General features: G+C 37.3%; 1 protein-coding gene across 50 annotated transcripts in view; it reads left to right on the top strand.

Moving 5' to 3' along the window:
* Positions 1 to 26,183, top strand: part of LOC106868757 (RNA-binding protein 5-A) — a 77,777-nt gene that overhangs the window by 10,423 nt on the left and 41,171 nt on the right. For 26 of the 50 annotated variants that reach the window (XR_016238416.1, XR_016238409.1, XR_016238415.1 and 23 more), the window contains exon 2: positions 8,850 to 8,914. The exons of 22 other annotated variants lie outside the window; for them this stretch is intronic. Coding sequence is in view for 22 of the 28 variants with exons in the window: in XM_089342099.1 (XP_089198225.1) it covers positions 8,912 to 8,914 (3 nt within the window). In the remaining 6 variants the exon portion in view is untranslated. Of the gene's footprint in view, positions 1 to 8,849; positions 8,915 to 24,284; positions 24,360 to 26,183 lie in introns of all 50 variants that reach the window. 2 more of the 50 variants (XM_089342080.1, XM_089342079.1) reach the window with 1 other exon arrangement.

The raw sequence follows: 26,183 nt of genomic DNA, 5'->3' as shown, positions 1-26,183 counted from the left end.
AATTGAGATTAGCTCAGTGATTAATAGTCGAAAACTCCCTCTATTCGGTGTTTTAGAGCGAGTAGTGTTTTTACTACTACTACTACAACCTACTACTACAACCTACTACTACTACTACTACAGCCACTACTACTACAACCACTACTACTACTACAACCACCACTACTACTACTACTACTACTACAACCACCACTACTACTACTACAGCCACTACTACTACAACCACCACTACTACTACAGCCACTACTACTGTGGTCGTATTATTTCTTCTCCTACTACCACTGTTACTATTACCCCCCCCCCATCCCCTTCAACTATTATCACGAGCCGACAACGGAGCTTGTATTGTATGTGGTCGTCGTGGTTCTCCTAGAAATTCCAACCAAAAATCTCCCTCTTATCCACACTCCGCAGTCGACGAAAGGACGAACGATGCCGTCGCTGGCGGGATTGTCACGGCAGGAAAGCCTTTGGTCCATCGTAAGGTGTGTGTGCTTTTACGGTGGTAAAGCGTCATCGTAGTAGTCGTCGTCATCGCTATTGTTAGTAGTACTACTAAGACGATCAACATATTTTCAACTACTACTACTACTACTACTACTACGATCGCCCCTGCTGTTATTGTCATCAATAGTGTCTTTGCTACTACTAATATTACTACTACTACTACTATCATCCGTCATGATCATCATCGTCATCATCATTCCAGTAGCAGAAGCCTGCTTGTGAGTGGGAGATGGAGGGTGGTACGAGGTGAAACACTTCTATGTCTTACAATAATCACGACATCTATATACGGTGATACATATATATATATATATATATATATATATATATATATATATATATATATATATAGAGAGAGAGAGAGAGAGAGAGAGAGATGGGTATCGTTGAGGAGCGGGTTTGTGGTAAGTGGATAGGTGGAGGGTTGTGTGTGATACCTTTTTTTTAAAATTCTTTTATTTGTTTGTCATTTGACTGCGGCCATGCTGGAGCACCGCCCTTAGTCGAACAAATCGACCCCCAGGACTTATTCTTTGTAAGCCTAATACTTATTCTATCGGTTGTTAAGCGATGCTGGAAGGACGGGCTTCTTTCAGTTTCCATCAACCAAATCCACTCACAAGGCTATAGTAGAAGACACGTGATTCGGGTACCACGCTGTGGGACTGAACCTAGAACCGTGCGATTGGTAAGCAAGCCACTTACCACACAGTCACTCCTACGCCTATGTGGCATTAAAAAAAATTTTTTTTATTTAACCTCTGGTCAACCCTTGCCAAACAGACAGATACGATCAAAAGATAGTCTACTGGTGACCATTTCGATTTTATATTTATTTATTTATTTATTATGCAGCATCTATTTTCTTATTCTTTTACTTGTTTCAGTCATTTGACTACGGCCATGCTGGGGCACCGCCTAAAAGGGTTTCTAGTTGAAGATATCGACCCCTGGCCCAAATATTCCACCCATTTTGTATTCAAACCAACTAGATTTGACCTTTCATGCCTGCTCTACAATGTCATTCTAAAAATGATGACATCATCAAAGCCTCAAAGCTTAATTTCAAAAACAAAGTGACTAAACAAACTTTATATTTGACAGAGAAACCTGAAAGCTAAAGGTTGAAAAACAGAACCTACGGATAAACCATGGGTCTTTTGATAATTTGAATCAGAGATTGGATTAACTAGTTTTGTCTTGCATTAAGGTCTTAGGGATCGGCTTCTTTTCCTCGTTGGTCAAACTACCAAACAGTTGTTTTTTAGTTCCCTGCCATTTAGTTATCTCTGATCATCAACAATCCTGCTGTGGCCATCCCATTTTTTTTTTTTTGGTCCTTCTGTATATCTTGCGCTACTACATCCTCAAATCTGCCTTTCCCATTTTAAGGAGGGAAGTGTGTGTGTGTGTGTGTGTGTGTGTGTGTATAGCACTCACTTTTGAAGAGTGTGTACAATTGAGCACTTCATACTGTTTCTGAAGAGGGAAAACTACAGCTTCTAAATGCACTCTTCACACGTGTGTACCTAAGTATTCATAATAGTGTGTAATCTGGATTTTAGACCAGTCACACTATATTCCTTGCATGTCTTCATCATTTTACAGCTGTTTTCCATGCTGGCAGGGGTTGGATGGTTTGACAAGAGGTCCCTGGGCTCCATTTTGTCTGTTGCCCTTCCTAACGCCAGCAGCTTTACAGAGTGTTACTAGGTGTTTTTAACGTGCTCCCTGCTTGTGTGCTTTTACATGGTACTGACATGAGTGCTTTTGTGTGGCACCAGCACGAGGCACTTTTGTGTGACACCAGCACAGGGCACTTTTGTGTGACACCAGCACAGGGTGCCTTTGTGTGGCACCAGCATGGGGCGCTTTTATGTGACACCAACACAGGGTGCTTTTATGTGGCTCCAGCATGGGGCGCTTTTGTGTGGCACCAGCACAGGGCGTTTTTATGGGGCACTTTTGTGTGGAACCTGCACGTAAGGGATAATTAAACATGCTGGCATCAAGAAGGACATCTAGTCTCAAAACAATGTCTCAAAAAAACTCCTCCCACCCATGCCAGCATGAGCAAAATGTCTTCTGTTGTAGAGTAAATGATACGACCCAAAGGAATTGGTGATGGTATGTGTTGATAAATAGTTGGTACACAGCTCGGAAGTGAAATATAGTGGTTTATTGTGAAGAAGAAATGTCTAATGTTTTTAGTACAACACACACACACAAGTATGTATATATGTATACATACTCATGTACATGAAAACACGTATGTGTGTATATACATACACCTATATATATAAATGTGTATTGTTACTATTTTAACATGACATAGCATCTAAATAACATTCTCTTTTAGGATGTATATAATTGAGCACTTTGTGTTGTTTTTAAAAGCAGATGAAACAGCTTTTAAGTACACTCTCCTATCCATTCATATGTACACGTGTATGTATATGTATGTAGACACAGTAAGGTCTTAGTTAAACATTCCGAATTTAATGGATGAAATGCATAAATGAATAATTTTACAAAATTAAGAACTTATAAAAGCTGAAGCTGAAGTTCATCAACTGTGTTTTTGAATGGGGGAGTGAGGGAGCTAGAAATAACAGTTCTGTGTGTGTGTGTGTGTGTGTGTGTGAGAGAGAGAGAGAGAGAGATTTTGATGAATTCAAATGTTTATTAAATTTTGTTGGAATATTAGGGGATTGGTGGGGGTTGAAGAAGAAGAAGAAGAAGAAGAAAAATGAAGCGTAAAGTTGAAGAAGCATGTGTGTTAAGTAGCTTGCTTACCAACCACATGGTCCCGGGTTCAGTCCCACTGCGTGGCACCTTGGGCAAGTGTCTTCTACTATAGCCTCGGGCCAACCAAAGCCTTGTGAGTGGATTTGGTAGCCGGAAACTGAAAGAAGCCCATCATATATATATATATATATATATATATATATATATATATATATGTATGTGTGTATATCCCCAACATCGCTTGACAACCGATGCTGGTGTGTTTAGGTCCCCGTAACTTAGCAGTTCGGCAAAAAGAGACTGATAGAATAAGTACTAGGCTTACAAAGAATGTCCTGGGGGTTGATTTGATTCGACTAAAGGCGGTGCTCCAGCATGGCCGCAGTCAAATGACTGAAACAAGTAAAAGAATAAACAAAGTGAAAAATCGAGAAACTACTAGAACGAAATGGCTAGCGAGCATCATGATAAAGAACGATCCAGATAAACGAAAGCTTGTATATGTGCACAAGCTAGATGGTGCGAAGAAGAATGTGTATGGGAGATGGGGGGTGGGGCGGAGATGTAGCTGCTGTGCCAACTTTGATTGAACAGACATTTTCAGCAGTTATTGCCTTCTCTTGTTTACTATTTTTTATTAGACGGTTAAATCAAAGGATCTCTGTGTAGTAATATTTTCTGATGGTATGGGGGTGAGTACAAGGAGAGTGTGTCTATCTCGCTATTCGGAACCATTAAAAGGAGGCATTTTTTATTTCATTTATCTCCCTCTGGCAGATGGTGCTGCTTGAAGCGTTAAGACTTTCTCATTCTGTTGACAAGCCAGTTTGTTCTACTTTTGAACGGTTTGCCCTTATACCACAGCTACGTCTCCTCTGGTTGATCCACTTGCCTTGTTTGGAGAAATTCCACTGAGGGAGACTGTGCAGAAGCGTGTTCTGTACTGGTGCAGGCATGTATCTGTGGTTAAGGAACTTGCTTTGAGGTCACGTGGTTTTGAGTTCAATCTCACCGCACAACACCTTGGGCTCGTATCTTCTACTATTGCCCCAGGCTGGCCAGTTCCCTGCCAGTGAATTTGGTAGATGGAAACTTGTGTGGAAACCAAAAATATGTGTGTGTGTGTGTGTGTGTCTTTGTGTGTGTTCTCCACTAGCACTTGTTTAACCCCAGGTTGACCCTGATTGAGCAGACCCATAATCATAGGCAATCCAGCCTCGATGATCCTGTCTTTTTTAGGGGAATCTGTGACCTACATTGTCCAATCTCTTCCTCCTTAGTTAACCCTTTAGTTTTTCAGATTATTCTGTCAAATGTAATTCTTATTTACTCACACCGTTTTGGATTTATCATACGTGAGACTTCAATGATGTAGTTGTTTATTTTTAGAACGATATTGTAGGGTAGGTGTGAGAGACTGGATCTGGCTGGTTTAAACATAAAACGGAACGTTTTCGCCGGATATGACCATTTTGAATGCTAAAGGGTTGAGTCAGTTACTTAGTAAAGTCTTCCAAATTCTTGATATGTATGTGGTGCCTGACCTTGGTTATTTATAACTTTTTTATAATTTTATTTTTCGTGAACAACACTGATAATATTAGATTGTGACCAGAGTTAACGAGCAATGTGATTCATAGCATAGAAAATGTGACACAGTCGAGCTTGTTTATAAAATAGACAAACATGTTATTTTGCCTATTCACCTCACTCTCCTCTCCGGCACTTGCAGACTTGCATTGATAATCAGTTCCAAGACATGTGACTTAACTCGGAAAAACAATGCAGCATGAAAAACATAGTATATCCTTACCAGAGTGAAACAGACTTCTTCATCTAGCCAGTCGTGCTACTTCAGGCTGATGACGAGCAAAGACTCAGAAACATGTCCCTGAATGCAGGCTAGGCTGGGTGGAGGAGTTTGTCTCCCCCTCGTAAGGATAAGGGTACAGGAAATGTGTCAAGGCCTAATAGGAAGCGGTCTGGCTTCCTAGGGCTAAACAGCAGTAGTATATTCCCTTATTGGGACTGTCACGTTAAGTTGACAGTATACAACTACTTTATTAGTTTATATCTGTTTTAATAAATAGTTTCTACATATTTCCACATGTATTTCAGATGTATTCCATTCCAGCCATTTATATTTGCAATTAGTCGCTATACAGCATTCATGTGGGTAAAGTAAAGGTGCATGGCTCAGTGGTTAGAGCATTGGGTTCACAATCATGAGGTAGTGAGTTTGATTCCCAGGCTGGGCTGTGTGTTGTGTTCTTGAGCAAGACACTTTATTTCACGTTGCTCCAGTTCGCTCAGCTGTAGAAATGAATTGCGATGTCACTGGTGCAAAGCTGTATCGGCCCCTTTGCCTTTCCCTATATAATAGGCTTCTTCTAGTTTCAGTCTACCAAATCTACACACAAGACTTTGTTTAACTCAAAAAACTATAGAAGACACTTGTCCATGGTGCTGCACAGTGGAACTGAACCCAAGACCACACTGCCGCGAGCTTCTCAACCACACAGCCATGCCAGTAATACACACACACACACACACACACACACACACACACACACACACACACACACACGTATGAAGAGTGACACAGAGAGATGTAAATAGAATTCAAAATTTGTGTTAATTTTTGTTGCTTAAAATCTGTTTTGTAATATCTTGAAAGATTCTTAAACTTAATACACAAGTCTGTAAAAAAAGTGGGGGAAAAATCTAATTTCTAATATCAACTGAGAAAATGTTAGCATGTTAACACCTGAACTGTATGCTTGGATATAAGAAAATTATGTCACAAATATTGATTTTTTGTTAATGAAGTCTTGAAATTATATCTCAAATGTTTTTCATTTCATGTTTTATTTTCCTGTTGTTGATTTCATGGTAAATGTATGTTGTTAAGGAATACCCATTCATAGAAATTTTAATGTCTGAGCTGATGATTCCCTATGTGGCCACTTAACCTGCTAGAAATAACAATACTAGTCTTCTTTAACCCTTTTGAGACCCTATTTCCAATGAAATTCGTTATCCTTCGAAAATAATTGACGTTTTTATTATTATTATTATTATTAAAAGGGGTGAGCTGGCAGAATGGTTAGCATGTCTGACAAAATGCTTAGCGGTATTTTCTCTGACGCGTTACATTCTGAGCTCAAATCCCACCCTGATTAACTTTACCTTTCATTCTTCTGGGGTAAATAAAATAAAGCAACAAAATTTGAAACCCTAATTATTAAGAGGGGGCTGTTGATTAATCAGTATTGTAAGCGCATTCGATCTGATGAATGTTATGTGGTATTTTTGCTGCTTCTTACGTTGAGTTCAAATCTTGGTTGGGCCAGTTTTTGTTTCTATCATTTTAGGGTTGATAAGTGATAAGTACCAGTCAAGTACTGGGGGTCAATGTTATCAACTACCCTCCCCCTCAAAATTGTTATATGTCTAAATTAGAATTAAGTAGGTGGTGGAATGGCAGTCATGAAGTGTTCAGCAAAAATGCCTTGTGGTGTTTCTTCCCGCTGTTTGTGTGCTGAGTTTACATTCTCCCTAGGTTAACTTTGCCTTTCATCTCCCTGGGACTGATAGAATAAAGAATTAATCAAATTACAGGGTTTGTGGTATTGACTTAAATCCACCCCCTCAAAATTGCTTAATGATATGAAGCTGGTGTTTAGAACTTAACTTAAAAGACTTTCAAAATAAGGTTTTAATTAAATTATGAATTCCTTAAAATGAGTGGTTTTGTAATACCAGGATGCTTGTAGGTAGATTTGGTACCAAAACGATCTTTAAAAAAAACAATAAATAAATCACACGTTATCATCTGATTGAGCTTGCTTGAGCATTCTAAACCCATATATGCCATCCTTTGGGGAAGCATCCAGTATCCCTGCTGAGTCGATCTACATTGTGTTTAGAATGATCAGCTCAAATAAGGCCTTTCTTTGACATCCATAGCAGTGGATCACATGTCAGTTCTTGCCAACAATGTCCTGCAAAGGCACAAATGCCTTTCCCTTATCACACTCTGCCATCTTAAAAAGCTGGGTCTAAGCAAGAACTACCTGCACGATCTCAATGTTTCTGGGCCCCATATTACCACCTCTTCCTATGTATCCTTCAGTAATTTTTCTATCATGAGTACATGTGCGGATCATTGGTGGTGTTGTTAAGCCCCCACATCAATTCTGATGAAGTAGACTTCTCAAAGCCATTCCAGACATGGCCATCCCACCTCGTTTCACATGTGTAGGCAACCCAGTGCCACATTATCTCATGTCCTTTCGTAAGGTGGTAGAGTATGAGGGTATTTGGTTGCTGTTTCTAGCATATCACACAACCACGTAGAAGCAGCCTAGCTGGGCTCATGCATGTGTATGTGTATATATAGTCTGGCCGGGTGTTGGTTTGGCATCTACAGATTATCTTGGCTTATCACCTGTTGATAGGTCTGAGTTGCCAGGAAAGTTCTCCACAAATTACTTCAATTATCATAAATGTGCTGTGCCCCCCCCCCTCCCATAATTAAAGGTTGATTAGACATGTCATTATTCCATCAGTCTCTATTTTAGAGCAGCAGACATTTTGCTAAGTTTAAACATAACTACATCTTTTTTATGCTCATACTGCTTACTACCCAAACAATTCCCCCCTAGTTGGCACATTTAATTATTTCATGAGTGTTTTTTCCAGTGAAACAAAGTGTGTTTTCTGTTATATTTCTGAATATAATCAAAGATTTGGAAGGATTTAGTCAAAAAATAACTAATTTTGTCATGATTAAACTTCTGTTTGCCAGATAATATGAATTATGATGGAAAGTTTTGTTTTCAGTATGAAAGCTTTAAACAGAAACAGTTTTGTATTGTGAAACTAGAGGTGAACTTAGGCAGATTGGTGCGAAAAAGGGCTAAAGTACTTAACATTTCAATATGATGTCATTTACTTAACCCTTTTGTTACCACGTTTATTTTGAGATGTTCTGTGTTTCTTTCAATTAATTTTAAATATAATAAAGAATTTAGTAAAATAACTTAGTTATCATTTAGCTGGTGTTAGGAACATAAATTGTGACTAAGGTTTGGTGGAAGATTTTAATTCAAAACTTAATGAAAACAAGACATTTGTACTACAGAGCCAGAACCGGTTTCAGCCGGGTTGGTATCGAAAGGGTTAAACCTTTCTTGATCAGATTTCTAATGAAATCCTTTCTTTGTCGGTGTTTTTAAATTGATTTTTGAAAATAATCAGGATTTTGAAAAAGTTTGCTTTAATTAACTTTTTCCTTAATGACGTTGGTGTTTAGAATATAATTTAACCAAAAAGTTCTCCCGTTACATTTTGTAATGTGGAACCAGGAGAGATTTTTCAGATTGCTGGTATGAACACAGGCAATCCATATTCCATGCCCTTTTTTTGGGGTAGGGGTCTAGATAATCTCCCATCTCACATAACCCACCCATTCTCGACAGTTTTAACAAAGTTGGTATTGTTTTTACTCCCATTGCATGTCCAAGCCATCGTAGTTGTCTTTCAAATTTAGAAAACAATGGTTCTAATTAACATACTGCCGTTTTTTTCAGTTTCCTGCTTCAATATCATTACTCCTGGCGATCAAAGCTCAACTCAGTCATTTCCTGTCAATATGGTATATGTATTTCCGTTTGCCGTGTTTCATGGTTGTATCCAGCATGTTTTAAGTGTGTTGTGTTATTGATACTCCTAGAGACAGTCTCTCTACTCCTTCGGCACTTTACTTCTGATGCTCATTTGTGTGTCCTAAAGCTATCTCCCTCTCGCTACCTCTCTCTCTCTCTCTCTATTTTATTTTAGTTTGTTTTATTTTATATCCTCTGGTGAACAGTAACATCTTTGGTTGTGGGTTTCTAACGAGCCAGTCACTGGTTCACAGTTTAATTAACAAGGGAGCATTTGTGTAACTTGGGCAGAACAAACACTACAAGCAGTTTTACTTTGAAAGCACTGGTTTCCCAGTTTCTTGCTTATGTTTACATCTTTCGCCTCTGCATATTATTAAAACACACATACACACACACCTGGCTCAAAGCTACCCCTTTCAATGCTGTGTCACTTCTCTGTCGAAAGGGTCTTGTTTTATGAGTTCCTTGACAACCTCACTATTACAGATGCCATGCGTAAAAGCACCCACTATTTTCTAAACTGGTTGGCGTTAAGAACATCCAGGTGTCAAAATCTCGTCAAAGTGGACACTGGAAGTCAACACAGAGCCCTTATGCTGGTCAGTCTTTGTTGGACTGTTCAGTGCATGCTAGCATGGAGCGCACCTTAAACAGACACGATGACATAATGGGTTTCTGTTGAGTTTCTATCCACAAAAACCTCTCTCGAAAGACATTGGTCAGCCTGAGGCTGTGGTAGAAGACGCTTGCCCAAAATACCTTCATATAGTGGGACTGAACCTACGCTTGCAGTTTACCAACTGTTTCTTGAATTATACAAGTAATACAAAAGAGGTGAGAGCAAATGAAAACGGGAGGTTTATATGGTTCTGGTACTTCTAATATTAAATCTCTCTTTTACCTTTCTATCACTCTCACTGATGTTAAATATTGGCTTTCTAAATAGAATTTTATATATATATATATATATATATATATATATATATATATATATTCTTTTATTCATTTATTCATTTCAGTCATTTGACTGCGGCCAAGCTGGAGCACCGCCTTTAGTTGAGCAAATCGACCCCAGGACTTACTCTTTGTAAGCCTAGTACTTATTCTATTGGTCCCTTTTGCTGAGCCACTAATTTACGGAGATTTAAAATACAACACATACATAGCTATCTGATAAGCTTCTATTTAATTTCTGCCTACCCAGCCTCACTCACAAAGATTAGGTCAACCCACTGCCTATGGGTAGGAGACAATTGCCCAAGGTATCATCTAAAGTTGTGGTTCTCAACCATTTTCTACCTGTGGACCCCTTTCTTCTCTCTTGTCTTGTAATGACATTCACCCAGGAAGGGTTAAGCCGGCTCCTATTGAGTTCACTGTATTACGGTTCAAAGTGGTCCCTGCACGTCTGTCTGCAGGTTAATTCTGCAGCATGTTGAAGCCATTCCCGGTTCCAGCAACAAACACCAAAAGTTTGAGGGTCAGTGACGGGTTCCATTTCTGCTTTGACTGTCATGAACCACGTCTTCAGCTGACCACATCTCCGCTTGCACCGACCTGAGGGGTGGGGATCTGGTGCTATGGCCTTTCACTGCTATTTTACTCTACAGGACCTCCATAACCATTCAATGAATATATTTAAAAAAATCCTACAGTATTTTTATAACTAAATATTATTAGGAGTTGTATTAGAAGATTAAAATATTTTGTGCATTGTAGTAGTAGTAGTAGTAGTAGTAGTACTAGTAGTAGAAGTAGTAATAGTAGCAGTACACGCAGTTTATCGCACATGAATTTTTAACAAAATCTTATACAAGGCCCCAGGGGCCATATGGACCCCAGTTGAAAAACCACTTATTTAAAGGGTGGTGTTTGGGCGAATGTTTCCTATTTCATGGTTTAACCACACATCCATGTTTATGTCTTCCGATGGCTGCTGTAGTATTATAAGAGATAATACTGTAATTTGATTGGTTTAATCTCTAATTAAAACTTGGTGTAGATGAGGTTAAAAATTATAATCTTATTAACGACTCATTGCAGACTTCTAATCAGCCATACTGTTATTCACTTGCAGCTAATAATTGTGCCCGCGAGGATCCACTAAATTGTGCTTTTGTGTGAATTGAGTTGTTGATAAACTAAATGCATTTTGTTTGTTATGAAATCTTGTCTAGTAGCAAAACAACATGTGTGTATGTATATATATATATATGTGTGTGTGAGTATATATATAAATGTATGTATACGTCTGTGTGTATCTGTATATATATATATATATATATATAAGTCAGTAAATAGTGGGGTTGTGTTAACCGCACGTGGAGAAATAATAGGAAAATGAAAAATAATAAGGCAGAATGCTAAACTGAAAGCATATTTTAATAAAGATTTCTCTAACAGGCTTTCATTGCGAAGCAAATTTTCAAGAAGAGGCAGAATGAAAATGTTTTTTACAAAGAAGTACAAAATGAAGAAAATAATATATAAAAAAATAAATATACCAATACATTATATTGTCTTTGAGATTTTGAAGTTCAATGGTAATTCATGTATAATGGTTGAAAAAATAAGGATGCATGAGAGTTGTGTTAGGTTTAAAGAAAGGGCTAAAAGTTTGTGTTAAGCAGGAAGTGTGGTGTCAAAACAGGAAGTGTGTGTAAGGGGAGACAAATCTTTTTAGTTGGAGTTATGAACTCTTCCTGTTGAAAAAAGAGTTCATAGCTCCAACTAAAAAGATTTGTCTCCCCTTACACACACTTCCTGTTTTGACACCACACTTCCTGCTTAACACAAACTTTTAGCCCTTTCTTTAAACCTAACACAACTATCAATTCTCATGCATCCTTATTTTTCCAACTATTATCTACATAGATTACCATTGAACTTCAAAAGCTCAAAGACAATATAATGTATTGGTATGTTTATTTTTTTATATATTATTTTCTTCCTTTTGTACTTCTTTGTAAAAAACATTTTCATTCTCCCTCTTCTTGAAAATTTGCTTCATAATGAAAGCCGGCTAGAGAAATCTTTATTGAAATATGCTTCCAGTTTAGCATTCTGCCTTATTATTATTTTTCATTATCCTATATATATATATATATATATATATATATATATATATATATATATATATATATATATGTATGTATGTATTTACAAATATGTATATAGACACACATACACACTGTTTTTCTGTCTAGTTATAATAAAAACAGTTTGGCATTTGGCTGAAGTACTCAATACTTTTTTTTTTTTTTGTGGAGTACCTGTTTATTAAACTTTTACAAGAAGGTGGTTGACAGTGACTTCAAAGTTTTTAGCCCGCTGGCCTTTGTCAGATGAAACTCCAAAGTCACTGCCTTGTAAAAGTTCAATAAATATATATATATATACGTGTGTGTGTGTGTGTGTCTGTCTGTGTGGGGTTGCATTTGTGTCTGACTTTTGATTCCTATGCTTCGCAAACTGACATTCCCACATACACATGATTTGCCATTTTCAAAGAATGTACAGCTGCTTCGTGTTAAGGCTTATTTATAGTTAAGATAAACAGTTGCTCCTGCACAATGAACGCAAAATGTATGTGCGTGCGTCCGTGTGTGTGTATCTGTCTGTCCTCACGCAAACTTAACATGTCTCTGCAATTAACTTGATATTCCATTTTCTGCTTTTATGCGACTGTTCTGAAAATATTACATTTTCGGCTTAGATTACATTATATCACAGAATGGGTGGCATTTTTGTTTATCTGCATTTTTCTTGTTTTTTTTTACATATATATATGTGTATATGTATATATATATATATGTATGTATGTATATATATATATATATGTATGTATGTATATATATCTAGAGATAATCAATTTTGCTATGATATATAATATGTGTGCACGTGTGTGTTTGTATAGTAATATTTTATGTGGATACGTGGTTCAAGATCTTGCTTTGTGACCATGTAGTTTCAGGTTCAATTCCACCATCTGACACCTTGGGCCTCAGGTTAACCAATGCCGTGTGAGTGAATTTGGTAGCATTTCGCCCAGCGTGCTAACATTTCTGTCAGCTTGCTGCCTTAATTTCAAGAGAAATATGGTAACGAAAGGGGTTAACGTTGGTGTGAGATTGCGAAACTGTAGAGAAGCCTATTGAATGGATTGTACTTGTCATGCACCGTGTCATGTCGATTCTGTCTGAGAATTATGTTATGGGTGCTTGTGTATGCGGAATACTCAGACAGTTACGCAGGGGCAGGCAATGCAACTGATCCAACAACTAGATCCTCATTTTGATAGCAGACTACCATTGCAGGCTGTATCGATAGAAGTTTGCTTCCCAACCACCTGACTTTATGTTCAGTTCCACTGTGTGGCACGTTGAACAAGTGCCTCTTCTGGGCTGACCAAAGCCTTGCCAGTGGATTTGGTGGATGGAAACTGAAAGAAGCCTGCTGTGTGTGTTACAGTTTCTTTGTCTTGACTTGGTGTAATAATTATCAATTAGTGTCACCGTCATACGAGCGGTGCCCTTCATTTTGTTTCCAATCTTCTATGAGAACATGGGGAAATATTACTTTATTTGGAAACAGGTGAGGGTTGCTGACAGGAAAGGCATCCAGCCTTAGAAAATCTGCCTCAACAAATTCCGTATGACCTATACAAACATGGAAAAGCGGACACTAAAATGATGATATAGTGTGAGTGTAAGGTATGTGTGTATGTGTAAATTACTTTGTACATATACAATTTCACTGTTTGTATATTTATAGAACATACATGTATTTGATGTGTATATATGCATATTTGAAGTGTATCATTTTACTTGAGAACCTGCCTTCAAGGACTCTGCACAATAAACGCATCTTTCACCTCAGCCGCCTCAGCCCCAGCCATATTCTTCATGTTAGTAGTACTTATGCCAGTCGGTTAGAATATCAGTCACCGTGCCCTTTCTCGTCTTTCTTGTGACATCTGAACAATCAAGCTTTTTGTAATTGGAGAGTCTGGCTGAGATAAATGGCTGGTGTGCATTATTGATTCAGAACTTAACTGGCATTTATTTTACAACTGGGTCTGGACTTAGATTCTGCATTTATAATCATCTGAAATCCTATGTTGACCTAAAAGTAAACATATATATATATATATATATGAGAGAGAGAGAGAGATGGATATAGATAGAGAGATTATATATACATATGTGTGTGTGTGTGTTCTTTTAACATTTTCCCTTGCTGGGAAAATGTTAGCTTACATGAAGATTTATTTGAGGTAGAATTTTGCAACTGAATGTCATACCTGTGCCAACCATGCTTGTTTTTCCAAGTAAGTTTTTTTTTTTTCTTTGTCCTTTTGGCCTCGGAAAGGGCAGAGTAACAGGATGTATCATCTGCTGGGAATGTAAACATGACAATCCCCATACATTTTTTTTTTTTGCTCAGACTGTGAGAAGTGATGGTACAAAATGACAACAGTCGCTCACAGACACACATACACTCTTATCCATATATATACATGTATGTATGTATATGTGTGTGTATACATAATCGTCCACGTTATTGTTTTAATGCCTTCTTTTCCATGCTCACATGAGTCAGATGGAACTTGTTGAGATGGATTTTCTACGGCTGGATACTTTTCCTGTTGTCAAACTTCACCTGTTTCCAAGCAAGGTAACATTTGCCTGTGGCCATGCTGAAGCACCACCTTTAGTCAAGCATATCGACCTCATGACTTACTCTTTGTAAGCCTAGTACTTTATTGGTCTCTTTTGCCAAACCATTAACTTACAGGGACGTAAACACACCAGCATCGGTTGTCAAGTGATGTTGGGGGGACAAACACAGACACACCAACATATACACACAGATACATACATATATATATATATATATATATATATATATATATATATATATATCATCATCATCATATATATATATATATATATATATATACATACACACACAACAGGCTTCTTTCAGTTTCCCTTTACCAAATCCACTCACAAGGCTTTGGTTGGCCCAAGACTATAGTAGGAGACACTTGCCTAAGGTGCCACACAGTGGGACTGAACCAGGAACCATGTGGTTGGGAAGCAAGCTTCTTACTACACATAAAACGAATTTTACTTTTTAACATAGGTGTAAATATTTCTATATATGTGAAAATAAAGATTCAAAATCATGTTTTACTGTAAAAAGAAAAGAAGTATTTTCACAAGGTGAGTTTTACACAAAGGGAAAGACTAAATTTTACTGAAAAATTATCATACAGTTTGCATATAAACAAAGATTCCATTTAGAAAAATACACAAAAAACAAATGTTTTCTTATAAAAAGAAGTTTCATTGAATTAATTTAAGTACACGTAACCAATAGATTGTGTGTGTGTGTGTGTGTGTGTAATTTATACATACACCATAATTGCATGTCAATAAATATTAATTGTGTTTTCCTATCTATAGTAACACTGATGTTTGATCTATGGTAGCTAATTACTATCAGGATTGACATTTGGTAGTGAGGGGTTGAAGAAAAAAGTTTTACTTTTTTAAATGTTCATGTATTCAAATAAAACATTGAACATGTAAGTTTATTAATACTTTTGATATAACTGTCCTTCTCTTGACTATTGTGGGTGGTACATTCCAAGACCCCACGCAATAGGTAAAAATTGGTGAAGTAGAAACACTACTGTACTGTATAATTTCTTTTATTATAAATGCGAAACAACACCAAGGAGGAATCGACGTGAGCTTAAATAATAAACCACGATGGGTGAACTGTGATATGGCGTAGGATTACTGTAGAGGACTAAATTACTGCAACATTATAATTCTCATCTGAAATAACAGCAGTGAAACCTCCCTCAAAATTGTCTCACTGCCTTGAGAAAAGAAAGCACTTTTGATGATTATTCTTCAATAAGTCTTTTTTAAGATGGTTGCTGCTGGAATAACTGTTTGTTCATAGCTCAATCAGAGCTGATCTGCTGCTAGGCAAGACTTGTGAGTAGGCACTGCACGTAGCGTGACATTATGCATTGACCTATATTAGACTATACAACTTTAAGAAGAGATTACAGTAGCTCCAGTATATATAATAGCACTACATATTTAATATAGTTTGCAGATTTGGGTGGGCTTTGTTTGACATCAGATATATATAAGTTCTTCTGTTTCAGATAAAGAGAAAAATTTGAAGTGTTTGGGAAGACAGGAAACCTAACTTTGAGAGCTTTATTAATTAACCCTTTTGTTACCATATTTCTGTTGAGATGCTCTGTGTTTCTTTCAATTAAATTTAGGTATAACAAAGAATTTAGTAAAATAACTTAGCTGCTGTTAGGAACATAAATTGTGATTAAGGTTTGGTGGAAAATTTTAATTCAGAACTTATGGAAACAAGACATTTGTACTACAGAACCAGAGGTGGTTTCAGCTGGGTTGGTATCGAAAGCGTTGAACTTCTGCAAAGCATATTTCTCATGAAACTATAGAAGCCATGTGTTTTAAATAATTTTTGAAACAAACAGTGGAGGAATTTAGAACTCATTTCTCCAGTATTCAAATTGGTTGGGAATCACCACCACCACCACCATCATCATAATGTCCACTTTTCCATGATTGCATGGGTCAGACAGAGCAGGTTGAAACAGATTTTCTATGACTGGATGTCCTTCCTGTTGCCAATCCCCACCTGTTTCCAAGCAAGGTAGACCTGAAAGACTGGAAACAAAGAACATTGCTTGTATAATGGTAATGCTCATTTACAAACGCCCCTAACATCAGACAAAGCTGCACAGATATGCACACACACACACACACTTACACACACACACATATATATATATATATATATATATATATATACAACAAGCGTCTTTCAATTTCTGTCTACCAAATCCTCTCCCAGTGAGGCTTTGGTCAACTATTGCTCAAGGTGCTATGCAGTGCTACTGAACCTGAAACCACATGGTCAGGAAACAGACTTCTCAACCATACAACCACGGCTGCACCTATAACATATTTTAAAAAACATCTTACATGAAATTCAGTTTGAGATATTTTAAAACAATCGGCTTTGGACCAGAGAACCAGAGGTAGTTTCTGCTCTCTAGCAAGTTGGTATCAAAAGACTCATAAAACTGGTTTCTACTTAGTATATAAATCATTACACCGTTGTCTAACGTCTACACCACCATTGATTATAGACTCTGGTGTTTGTCAACATTACAGCTCTTTGTATTATATCGTCCACTCTACCTGCTCTGGCATCTTCTAGTTATATATATTACATACTTTAGAAACCAAACTATGTAATATGTGTCTTTTTGTTTCCATTTTCTATGGATTCTCTTGATTTCAACAATGAACTTGAAATTTCTGTGAACTAAAACAAATACCAACAAAGCATTCTACTCAATGCCCTGCTCTATTGATTCTACTAATTTACCTTTTTTTTTTTGTATAGTATTGTTTGGTATTATTATTCACTCATTTACAGTCACTTTGCAATCATCTCCATCTTCCTTGATTTTTCTGCTAAATGTTTGTGCTAACGAAGCTCAGGTGTGTTTGTGTGCGGTTGGATTTTGAAAAATAATTAACATGGGCGGATTTTTTTTTTTTTTTCCAATTCTCTCCTGGGTTGGATAGGTTTACATTATTGCTTCTTTCCAATTGTTGTTGTTGTTGTTGTGTATAACCTTCATCCCGTCTCATACTCTGTAATTCTGAGAGATAACATGCTTTCTTGGTTCTTCTCTGACACTTGAACTTTCAGTTATCTTGGAGCCTGGTGTAGCCATCTGGTTCACCAGTCCTCAGTAAATCGTCCAACCCATGCTAGCATGGAAAGCAGACATTAAACGATGATGATGATTGCTTCCTCGTTTGCTCATTTAATAAGCTTGTATTGATGCTAGTAGGCTTATGCATATCTGCAGTACAATGTTCCTCTGTTATTTCGCCAGGAAAGTTCAACGTTCTTCACTCGGCATTCTTCTGTATAGTTACTACTACTATTAGTCAAGTGTTCTATGCTCTATCTTCGGCTGTCAGCTCTCACATAGGCCATGCCATCATTTAATCTGCTTCTGTTATAAATTCCACCAGCAAGGACTGAACTAGTTAGTTCAGTAGTTTTAGCTGTGGTTATTTTGCAATTATCATTTTTTACTAAATGCTATTTACTAAAGTTAAGCTATCCGATTGCACAATTTATTCCTCTCTGTCTCCACCGTATAAAGCTAATTAGTTTAATGTTGGCCCTCGAGATCAAGGATGTCCGGAGGTGGGGGAGTAGTTTGTTGTTGAGCCCTTCATCAACCCGGGTTAAGTGGGCCCATGGCCAAAGGCCCTTCAGCTGTGACTTCTCGTTTTTGTATGCCAAGGACTAATTACATTGTCCAACCTGATTATTTTTATGTATTTATTTATTTGTTTGTTTTGTTATGTTTCAGCCCTAAGTACGTGGCCATGCTGAAGCACTGCCATATATATATATATCTTATCTTTTACTTGTTCCAGTCATTGGACTGTGGCCATGCTGGGGCCCCACCTTGAAGGGTTTTGTGAAATAATTTGACCCCAGTACTTTTTTGAAAAGCCTGGTACTTATTCTATCAGCCTCTTTTTGCCAAACCACAAAATACAGAGACATAAACAAACCAATACCAGTTGTCAAGCGGAGGTGGGGGACAAACACAAAGACACACACACACGCATATAATGAGCTTCTTTCAGTTTCTGTCTACCAAATTCACTCACAGATCTTTGGTTGGCCTTAGGCTATATTACAAGACATTGATCCAAGGTGCTATGCAGTGGGACTGAACCCAGAACCATGTGGTTGGGAAAGATCCTTGGATCTTTATGTATGTATGTATATATAAATTATACTATTTTATAGCTATTGTTATTAATTAACAATATTCGTAGACAGGCTAGAATCGAAGTGCTCAAATTGAGCTGAGTTTCAATTTATAATTTGAGTGGAGACAATACGATTTATAAATGTGTTTAGATATTTGCAGCTTATAAAAATATGTATATGTCTATATGCTTGTATGGTCTGCTCCATTACAACTAATCCTGAGGATAAACAGCCCCAAGAATTTCTTATGCGGCTCAGAAAAGGGATATTCAAACACTTACTCTTTTACTCTTTTACTTGTTTCAGTCATTTGACTGTGGCCATGCTGGAGCACCACCTTTAGTCAAGCAAATCGACCCCAGGACTTATTCTTTGTAAGCCTAATGCTTATTTTATCGGTCTCTTTTTGCCAAACCGCTAAGTTACGGGGACGTAAACACACCAGCATCGGTTGTCAAGCGATGTTGGGGGGACAAACACAGACACGCAAACATATACACATATATACATATATACGACCGGCTTCTTTCAGTTTCCGTCTACCAAATCCACTCACAAGGCTTTGGTCGGCCCGAGGCTATAGTAGAAGACACTTGCCCAAGGTGCCACGCAGTGGGACTGAACCCGGAACCATGTGGTTGGTAAGCAAGCTACTTACCACACAGCCCATCTTTTTTTATGTTTGCTTGTGTGTGTGTGTGTTTGATTGGGTGTCAATGTATTCTTGTTTGTCAAAAGACAAAAAAAAAGCATGAATTTTAAGTCAAAAATTTTCTAAAAAAAAAAGACATCAATTATGAAAAAATTTTTTATGCAATTTTTTTTTCCCCATCCTTAAATACTTGTTATTTGGTTAGGGAGACTGGCATAGATTTTGTGTGCTCCGGTAAGACATGAATAGCTATAGCACATTACAGACAGGCAGATAGACGGTGTAGAAGTAGTATTTTTCTGTTTAAAATAGTCGAGCAGTTATATAACAAAAGAACAAATGGCATTTAAAGTCTGCTAATTTCCTTTTTTCAAACAGTTCTTGACACTGAAATCAGACAATTAGTGATTTAAATGCAGGCATAAAACTGCCGTAAATCTGGTAATAGAAAATTTATTGATTCAAATTATGGTAAATTCTACAGCAGTAGTCTTTGAAGAAGCGTTCCGTTTTTCTTTTGATATGATACTCACCAGCTGGATGTTGTGTTTGGAAAAATAAAAAAAATAAATAATGATTAAATTAATAAATCAAATAAAAGAAAGATTGCATGCTGAGCTTAAATTAAAAGTCAGCTGTGTGTGTGTGTGGTTTTAATTACTGTATTTGATGGTATAAAAGACACTCAGGCATATTAGTTGCACCATAATTTCAGCAGAGCACATATTGAGGGGGAGAAAAAAAAAAAGTTTCCAGTGCATTAAAGCGTATAATATAGGACAGGGTGTGGGGGTGGGTTTTTTAGATTTTTTTTTTTTTTTTGGTGGTGGGGTATAATGCCTTATATACACTAGTAAATACATAGAATAAAACAAAAAGAACCAAAATTAAAATTTTTTTTTTTAAGATTAAATATGTTGTATTTTTTATAGTTTTTTTTTTCTGCTTTCATGGGATAGAAAGGGAATTTCTAAATTAGTCTGTTCTCGTAGCACCGAGATTTCCTTAAAATTCTCTGAGAAATATTTATGATAATTGATTTTACCGCAGTATATAGTTCACTTCACTGCATAGAATATTTCTTCTCTGGTCACGGCTATTTACAAGAACAGGTTTTGTATTTAATAATGATGATAATAACAACAATTATAATTTTTTCCTGATTAGACAGTTTGCTTTGGATTCTGCGCCACTCAACGTTTTAAAGCCCCTAACAGGGGCTTTTCCTCAGGCCAGTGGAAATCCGAATGCATGTAACTCCCAATAAATGTGTTGAGTACCCTTTGTTTTATTTGTCCACTCACTTGTATATATTTGTATGTATTTCTCCCAATTTTTTTTTTTTCTCCGTGTTTTTCTCCTTGTCTCCGTATTCTTTCTGTTGAAGAGCGTAGCTCGAAACGTCAAAGACTTTCCGTATTCCCGAGCGTCATACTAATATATACTTTTGTTATTTACACCACCTGTCCTCGTCTGTTGTTATTTTTTGTATATTCTCCCAAATATATATATATACATATATAAAGGCACCAGATTGATAAAATAGCCCTGTTGGAGGTTAAGTTAGCCTTTTTTATATGGTCTTAACAGTTCCTTATGATGTGCTCTTGTTAAACCCTGAATGAACAGATATTTCATTGCTGATGCATGTGTAGTTGTGTGGTAAGAAGTTTGTTTCCCAACCACATGGTTCTAGATTCAATCTTACTGTGTAGCACCTTGAGCAAGTGTCTTCTACTAAAATCCCTGGCCAACCAAAACCTTGTGAGTGGATTTGGTAGGCAGAAACTGAAAGAAACCTATCATATATACTGTATTTTAATGTGTATAAAGAACCCTTTTTGTCAGAAGTTGGGTTTAAAAAATATTGGAGTTTCTTATATATGGATAGTATTATAATCCCTTACAAAACCTTTTTTGCAATTTTAAGCCCTCCACTAAAATTAGGTGGGGGTCCTTATACACGAGGGAGTCTCCTTTGCTTGTCATTCATGCGGTGTCCTTCATTTCCAGTTTTCTGTGAAAACATATCTGGCCATGGGGAAACATTACCTTACCTGGAAACAGGTGAGAGTTCACAACAGGAAGGCCATCCCAGCCATAGAAAATTTGCCTTGGCAAAATTCGTCTGACCCATACAGGCATAAAAAAGTGGACATTAAATTGATGATAATGATCATGGTGTATTCCAGCTATAACCTCCTACGCTTCTCTCAGTCATGTATTGATCGTCGAGGACTTATTGTTGTTTGTACACTTCAAAGAATTTAGCTGTTGTATCTGTGAGGTCAAACAGTCATGAAGAGGTTCTCTTACTGGTTTGTCTCCTCCTAAATTGGCTCCAGTAACATCTGTCATTATCATTTTTAACACAAGATTTACTACTGGCTCGAATAACATTTCAATAATTACTTTGCACAAAGTGAGGTAATTAGACAGCCGCCGATTAATTGCATACGACTGTCTGTCTGTTGGCTGGTTTTCGTGACAGTTGAAATCACATTACTTCGTCATTTGAAAGAAGGGTCGGGCTGACTGTGAGTATACACCAACATCTATGGTTTTGTTATTATTATAACATTGGAACAGTGGTGACTAGTTCGGCTCTGAATTTCTCTTATTTCATCTACATGAAGGATAATACTGAAATATGTGTGTGTATAGCACAGGACAATCAGTAAGTGTGTGTTACATCTAGTGTAATCCAACCATTTTACAGAGTGTACTGGTGCTTTTTACATGGCACCAGTACCAGTGGGGTCACCGAGTAACTAGCAAGACAAGACCTCCTCCCCTCCAACTGAGGTGGATGGAGTATTGAGTGTGATGGCTTTGTGCCGGGTGATGAGAGGTTAAAGCATGAGAGAAACACAAGAACAGGTATCTGGCTGTAGGAGAGGTACACGATTACCTCCAATTGGAAAGGCAAGATAGTACTGAAGGGGTGTATGTGAATGTGTATGTATGTATGTGTGTGTGTCTATGTATATATATATATATGTGTGTGTGTGTGTCTATGTATACATGCATGTGTATGTCTTCGTATATATGATATATAATTGTATGTATATATGTTGGTTTTTGGGAGATCTTAATGGTGAATCCTTGAAATACTTTGTCAATGTTTGATACATATACAGACGTATTTGGATATGTGTGTATATATATATGCAACCTATAGCACCCTGTGCACTTGTGAGTAGTCATGCAAGATGGTGGGGGGAAAATGGGATCAACTCCTAAAGATCAAGCTGAAAGCTCTGAGCTGATGTGAAACAAAGTCAGGAATGACAGACATGTGCGGGATTTAAAAATAGAAAAACCTTGTGCTACTAGGAGATAAAATTTCCATTATGTTCCTGGCAGAGAAGTACAATGGAAGCTACAGAAAAAAAGAAAAATACAATGTAATGTAGATTTGTGTGTGTGTGTAATCAGGCAAAGTTAAAATCAATAGGGCTCTGACACTAATTCAAATGTGTTTTGAATACGTTTTGATATCAACCGTCTGGGACTTCATGTACTAAACTGGTATATGTTGAAAGTAAAATTGTATATGTATATTTTTTTCTTTTTATTCTTTCAGTCATTTGACTGTGGTCATGCTGGAGCATCGCCTTTAGTTGAGCATATCAACCCTAGGACTTATTCTTTGTAAGCCTGGTATTTAGTCTATGGTTTTTTTTAGGGTTTTTTTTTTTTCCGAACTGCCAAGTTACAAAGACGTTCACACACCGGCATCGGTTGTCAAGCGATGTTGGAGGGGACACACACACACACACACACACACACACACACACACACACACACACACACACACACACACACACACACACACACACACACATATATATATACACACACACACACACACAATGGGCTTCTTTCAGTTTCTGTTTACCAAATCCACTCACAAGGCTTTGGTCAACCCGAGGCTATAGTAGGAGACACTTGCCCAAGGTGTCATGTAGTGGGACTGAACCTGGGACCATGTGGTTGGGAAGCAAGCTTCTTACCACACAGCCATGCATGTGGCTAGCTCGTTTAAGTCCCATCATGGTATATGCGGTTGGTTGGTCATTCTGTTAGGAAATAGCAGTCAAATCATTGGTATTTGTGTGTGTACTGTACTATTAACTGTAATAAACCTTCACCATCTGGAGTTTGTGTGTGTGTGTGTGTGTGAATATTTATTTCATTAAATAATGAGGTTTGTATTTGAGTGTATTGTTACTACATTGTGTGTGTGTTGCTGTTATTTTTTAAATATGAGGTCACTGACTGTATAGGCTGAACTAGTAAATATTAAAACACAAGCATCTGAAAGAGATTGTATTGCTATGTTTAATGTACATGTGTGTGTGAAATTATTCCTCCACATACACAGACTGTGTTTCACTGCATAATTACTATTGTAACTGCCGGAATGAATTGCATTGTCACTGTGACTGGGGGTAGGTATTTCCATTGTTTTTACGGGTTTTAATGGAACTGATTTTATTTTCATGCGTTCATAGTTTGCCCCTCCACACACAGATGCATGCATTCATACGTACATATGAGGGGGTGCTGAAAAGTTCCTGGCTTTAAGGGTATTGCGAAAGGCCTGGTTGGAGGCCCAACCTTCCGAGTTCATTTACAGGGCTTAGAAAAACTGAAGGACCGCTGCAATAAGTGTGTGAATCTGAGAGGGGAATATGTTGAATAAAATCATAATTAACTGACCCTCCTGTATTTTCTTTTACCCAAAGCCAAGAACTTTTCCACACCTTCCTCATACATATCATGTTTAATGTCCACTTTTCCATTCTTGCTTGGATCAGATGGAGTTTACTGAGGTAGATTTTCTACAGCTGGATGCTTTTCCTGTCACCAACTCTCACCTATTTCCAGGCAAGGTAATATTTCTCCCCCTGGCCAGAAATCTTTTTTCCCCCCTTTTTTTGTTAAAGCTTGTAGGGTGTTATTATTTGAGAGGTTTGGCCACTGTTATTTCTAGCATGTGAAACAATCAAGCAGAGGCTGGCTCTGTGGTTGCTTTGTTTTGTAATTGGATCTGTAAAAGTGTGAGAAATGCTGCGTTACTTACACACATTCACTTTATTCCACTTCTGTCACCAACTACAGTATTTCCTGTACATTAATGTTTCTTTCTCAAGTTGCAACATTGCTTGTTGTTTTGTCTTTCTCCCAGCTGTATCATCACTATATTAGCTTCTTCCTCTCTGCACAGTGAGTTCTTAATTAGATTATTGTGTTAACGACTTTCCGTGTGTGTAGCACCAACTTTAACTCTTGTTTTGTCATACAGATGTGTCTTTGAGTTGGTTTTTCTCGGTAATTTAATCTCCCAAATATGTTTAATTATCTAAGCCTACCTACTTCTGTACTCTAACAAACATCTCGGTGGGTTTTTTCCATTGCTACTTCAGAAACTACAGTAAAGTCAATGCTTACCTGAGGAGAGAGAATAAGACTGGAACACATTCAATATTGTCTCCCATGCTTGCCAGTCTACACTTTGTTCTGTGAGAAAATTACTTAGTTGTCAGCATCAGTAATAACTCCCTAAACATTCTCCACGCTGGTACTCTGGGTTCTATGTTTTGGAGTAAATACCTTTGCTGTTAATTAGGTCACCTAAATAAGAAAAGCTATCAATTACTTCTCAGAATTCTTCCAGGTATTTGAAAGAATTTATTCCACAGGTTCTCTTACTGCTAACTACTTCTCTACATCTGGCACATAAAAAAAAAAAAAAATTTCCTTCTTCTGCCAACTTGCCTCGGTTCCGATACACTCCTAGTTTACATTAGATAAACCATGTGGAATTACTACTGTTCTGCAACACCAAGCTTGGCCGCTCTGCAAATTACAACAGAATCCGGTCTTCTTTCCTGCTAACTAAAACTTTTGTGTCATTGCAAGTTTTTCTTAGCTTTCTTGACTCTCAGCTTTTGCTTCCATTTTTGGAATTTCTTACTTGGCTATGAGAACTAGGTCATCAGCACAGAGTAGTTCCCATGGAAAGCCAGTCTTAAAATGCATTATGATCTGAAGAGCCAGTGATAAACTAGGCTATTTGTGGGGTTGAGGCGTTCGGAACTGAATCCTGTAAAACACTTACATGCTAAATTCCTCACAGAATTCTTTGGCAATTCACACTTAGCACGGTATTTGGCTTGATTGGGGTCTCTGAAGCCTTTCATCTGTCTACAGTTAGTTTTCTTAAAACACCACCAGGTTACAGATTGTAGTATCTTGGTAAATGCCCTTCACCAGATCTGCTAAAGCTATCTCTCTCTCTCCAAAACAACACAGACTTCAAAATTATGTTAACGATATTTAGCATTTGTAAAGAATAAAAAGTTTTGAATGGTACAACAATACACTATAATACAAACAATGGGCTATGTACCCGTTGTAATTTAGTCATCCATAGTCTGATTATATTTCAGAATAAATTTCATTCTTCAGATATTCCGATTATAGCAGCAACTCCATCTAAGAATATCTGAAGAAGGAATTTTATTCCGTAATATTATCAGACTATGGATGACTAACAGGTATATAGCCTATTGTTTGTATTACAGTGCATCGTTGTACCATTCAAAACTTTTTTATTCTTTACAAACAATGCTTCAAGCGAACTACAATACTCCCCTTAGCATTTGAAATTGATAGAAAACAGATGTCTTCAACGTTTTCGGCTGCACTTCTTC

Source organism: Octopus bimaculoides, chromosome 25 (assembly GCF_046866305.1).
Source record: "Octopus bimaculoides isolate indiv1 chromosome 25, ASM4686630v1, whole genome shotgun sequence".
NCBI lineage: Eukaryota > Metazoa > Mollusca > Cephalopoda > Octopoda > Octopodidae > Octopus > Octopus bimaculoides.
The sequence above is the reverse complement of the archived record's forward strand: the minus strand, read 5'-3'. Positions and strand labels throughout refer to the sequence as shown.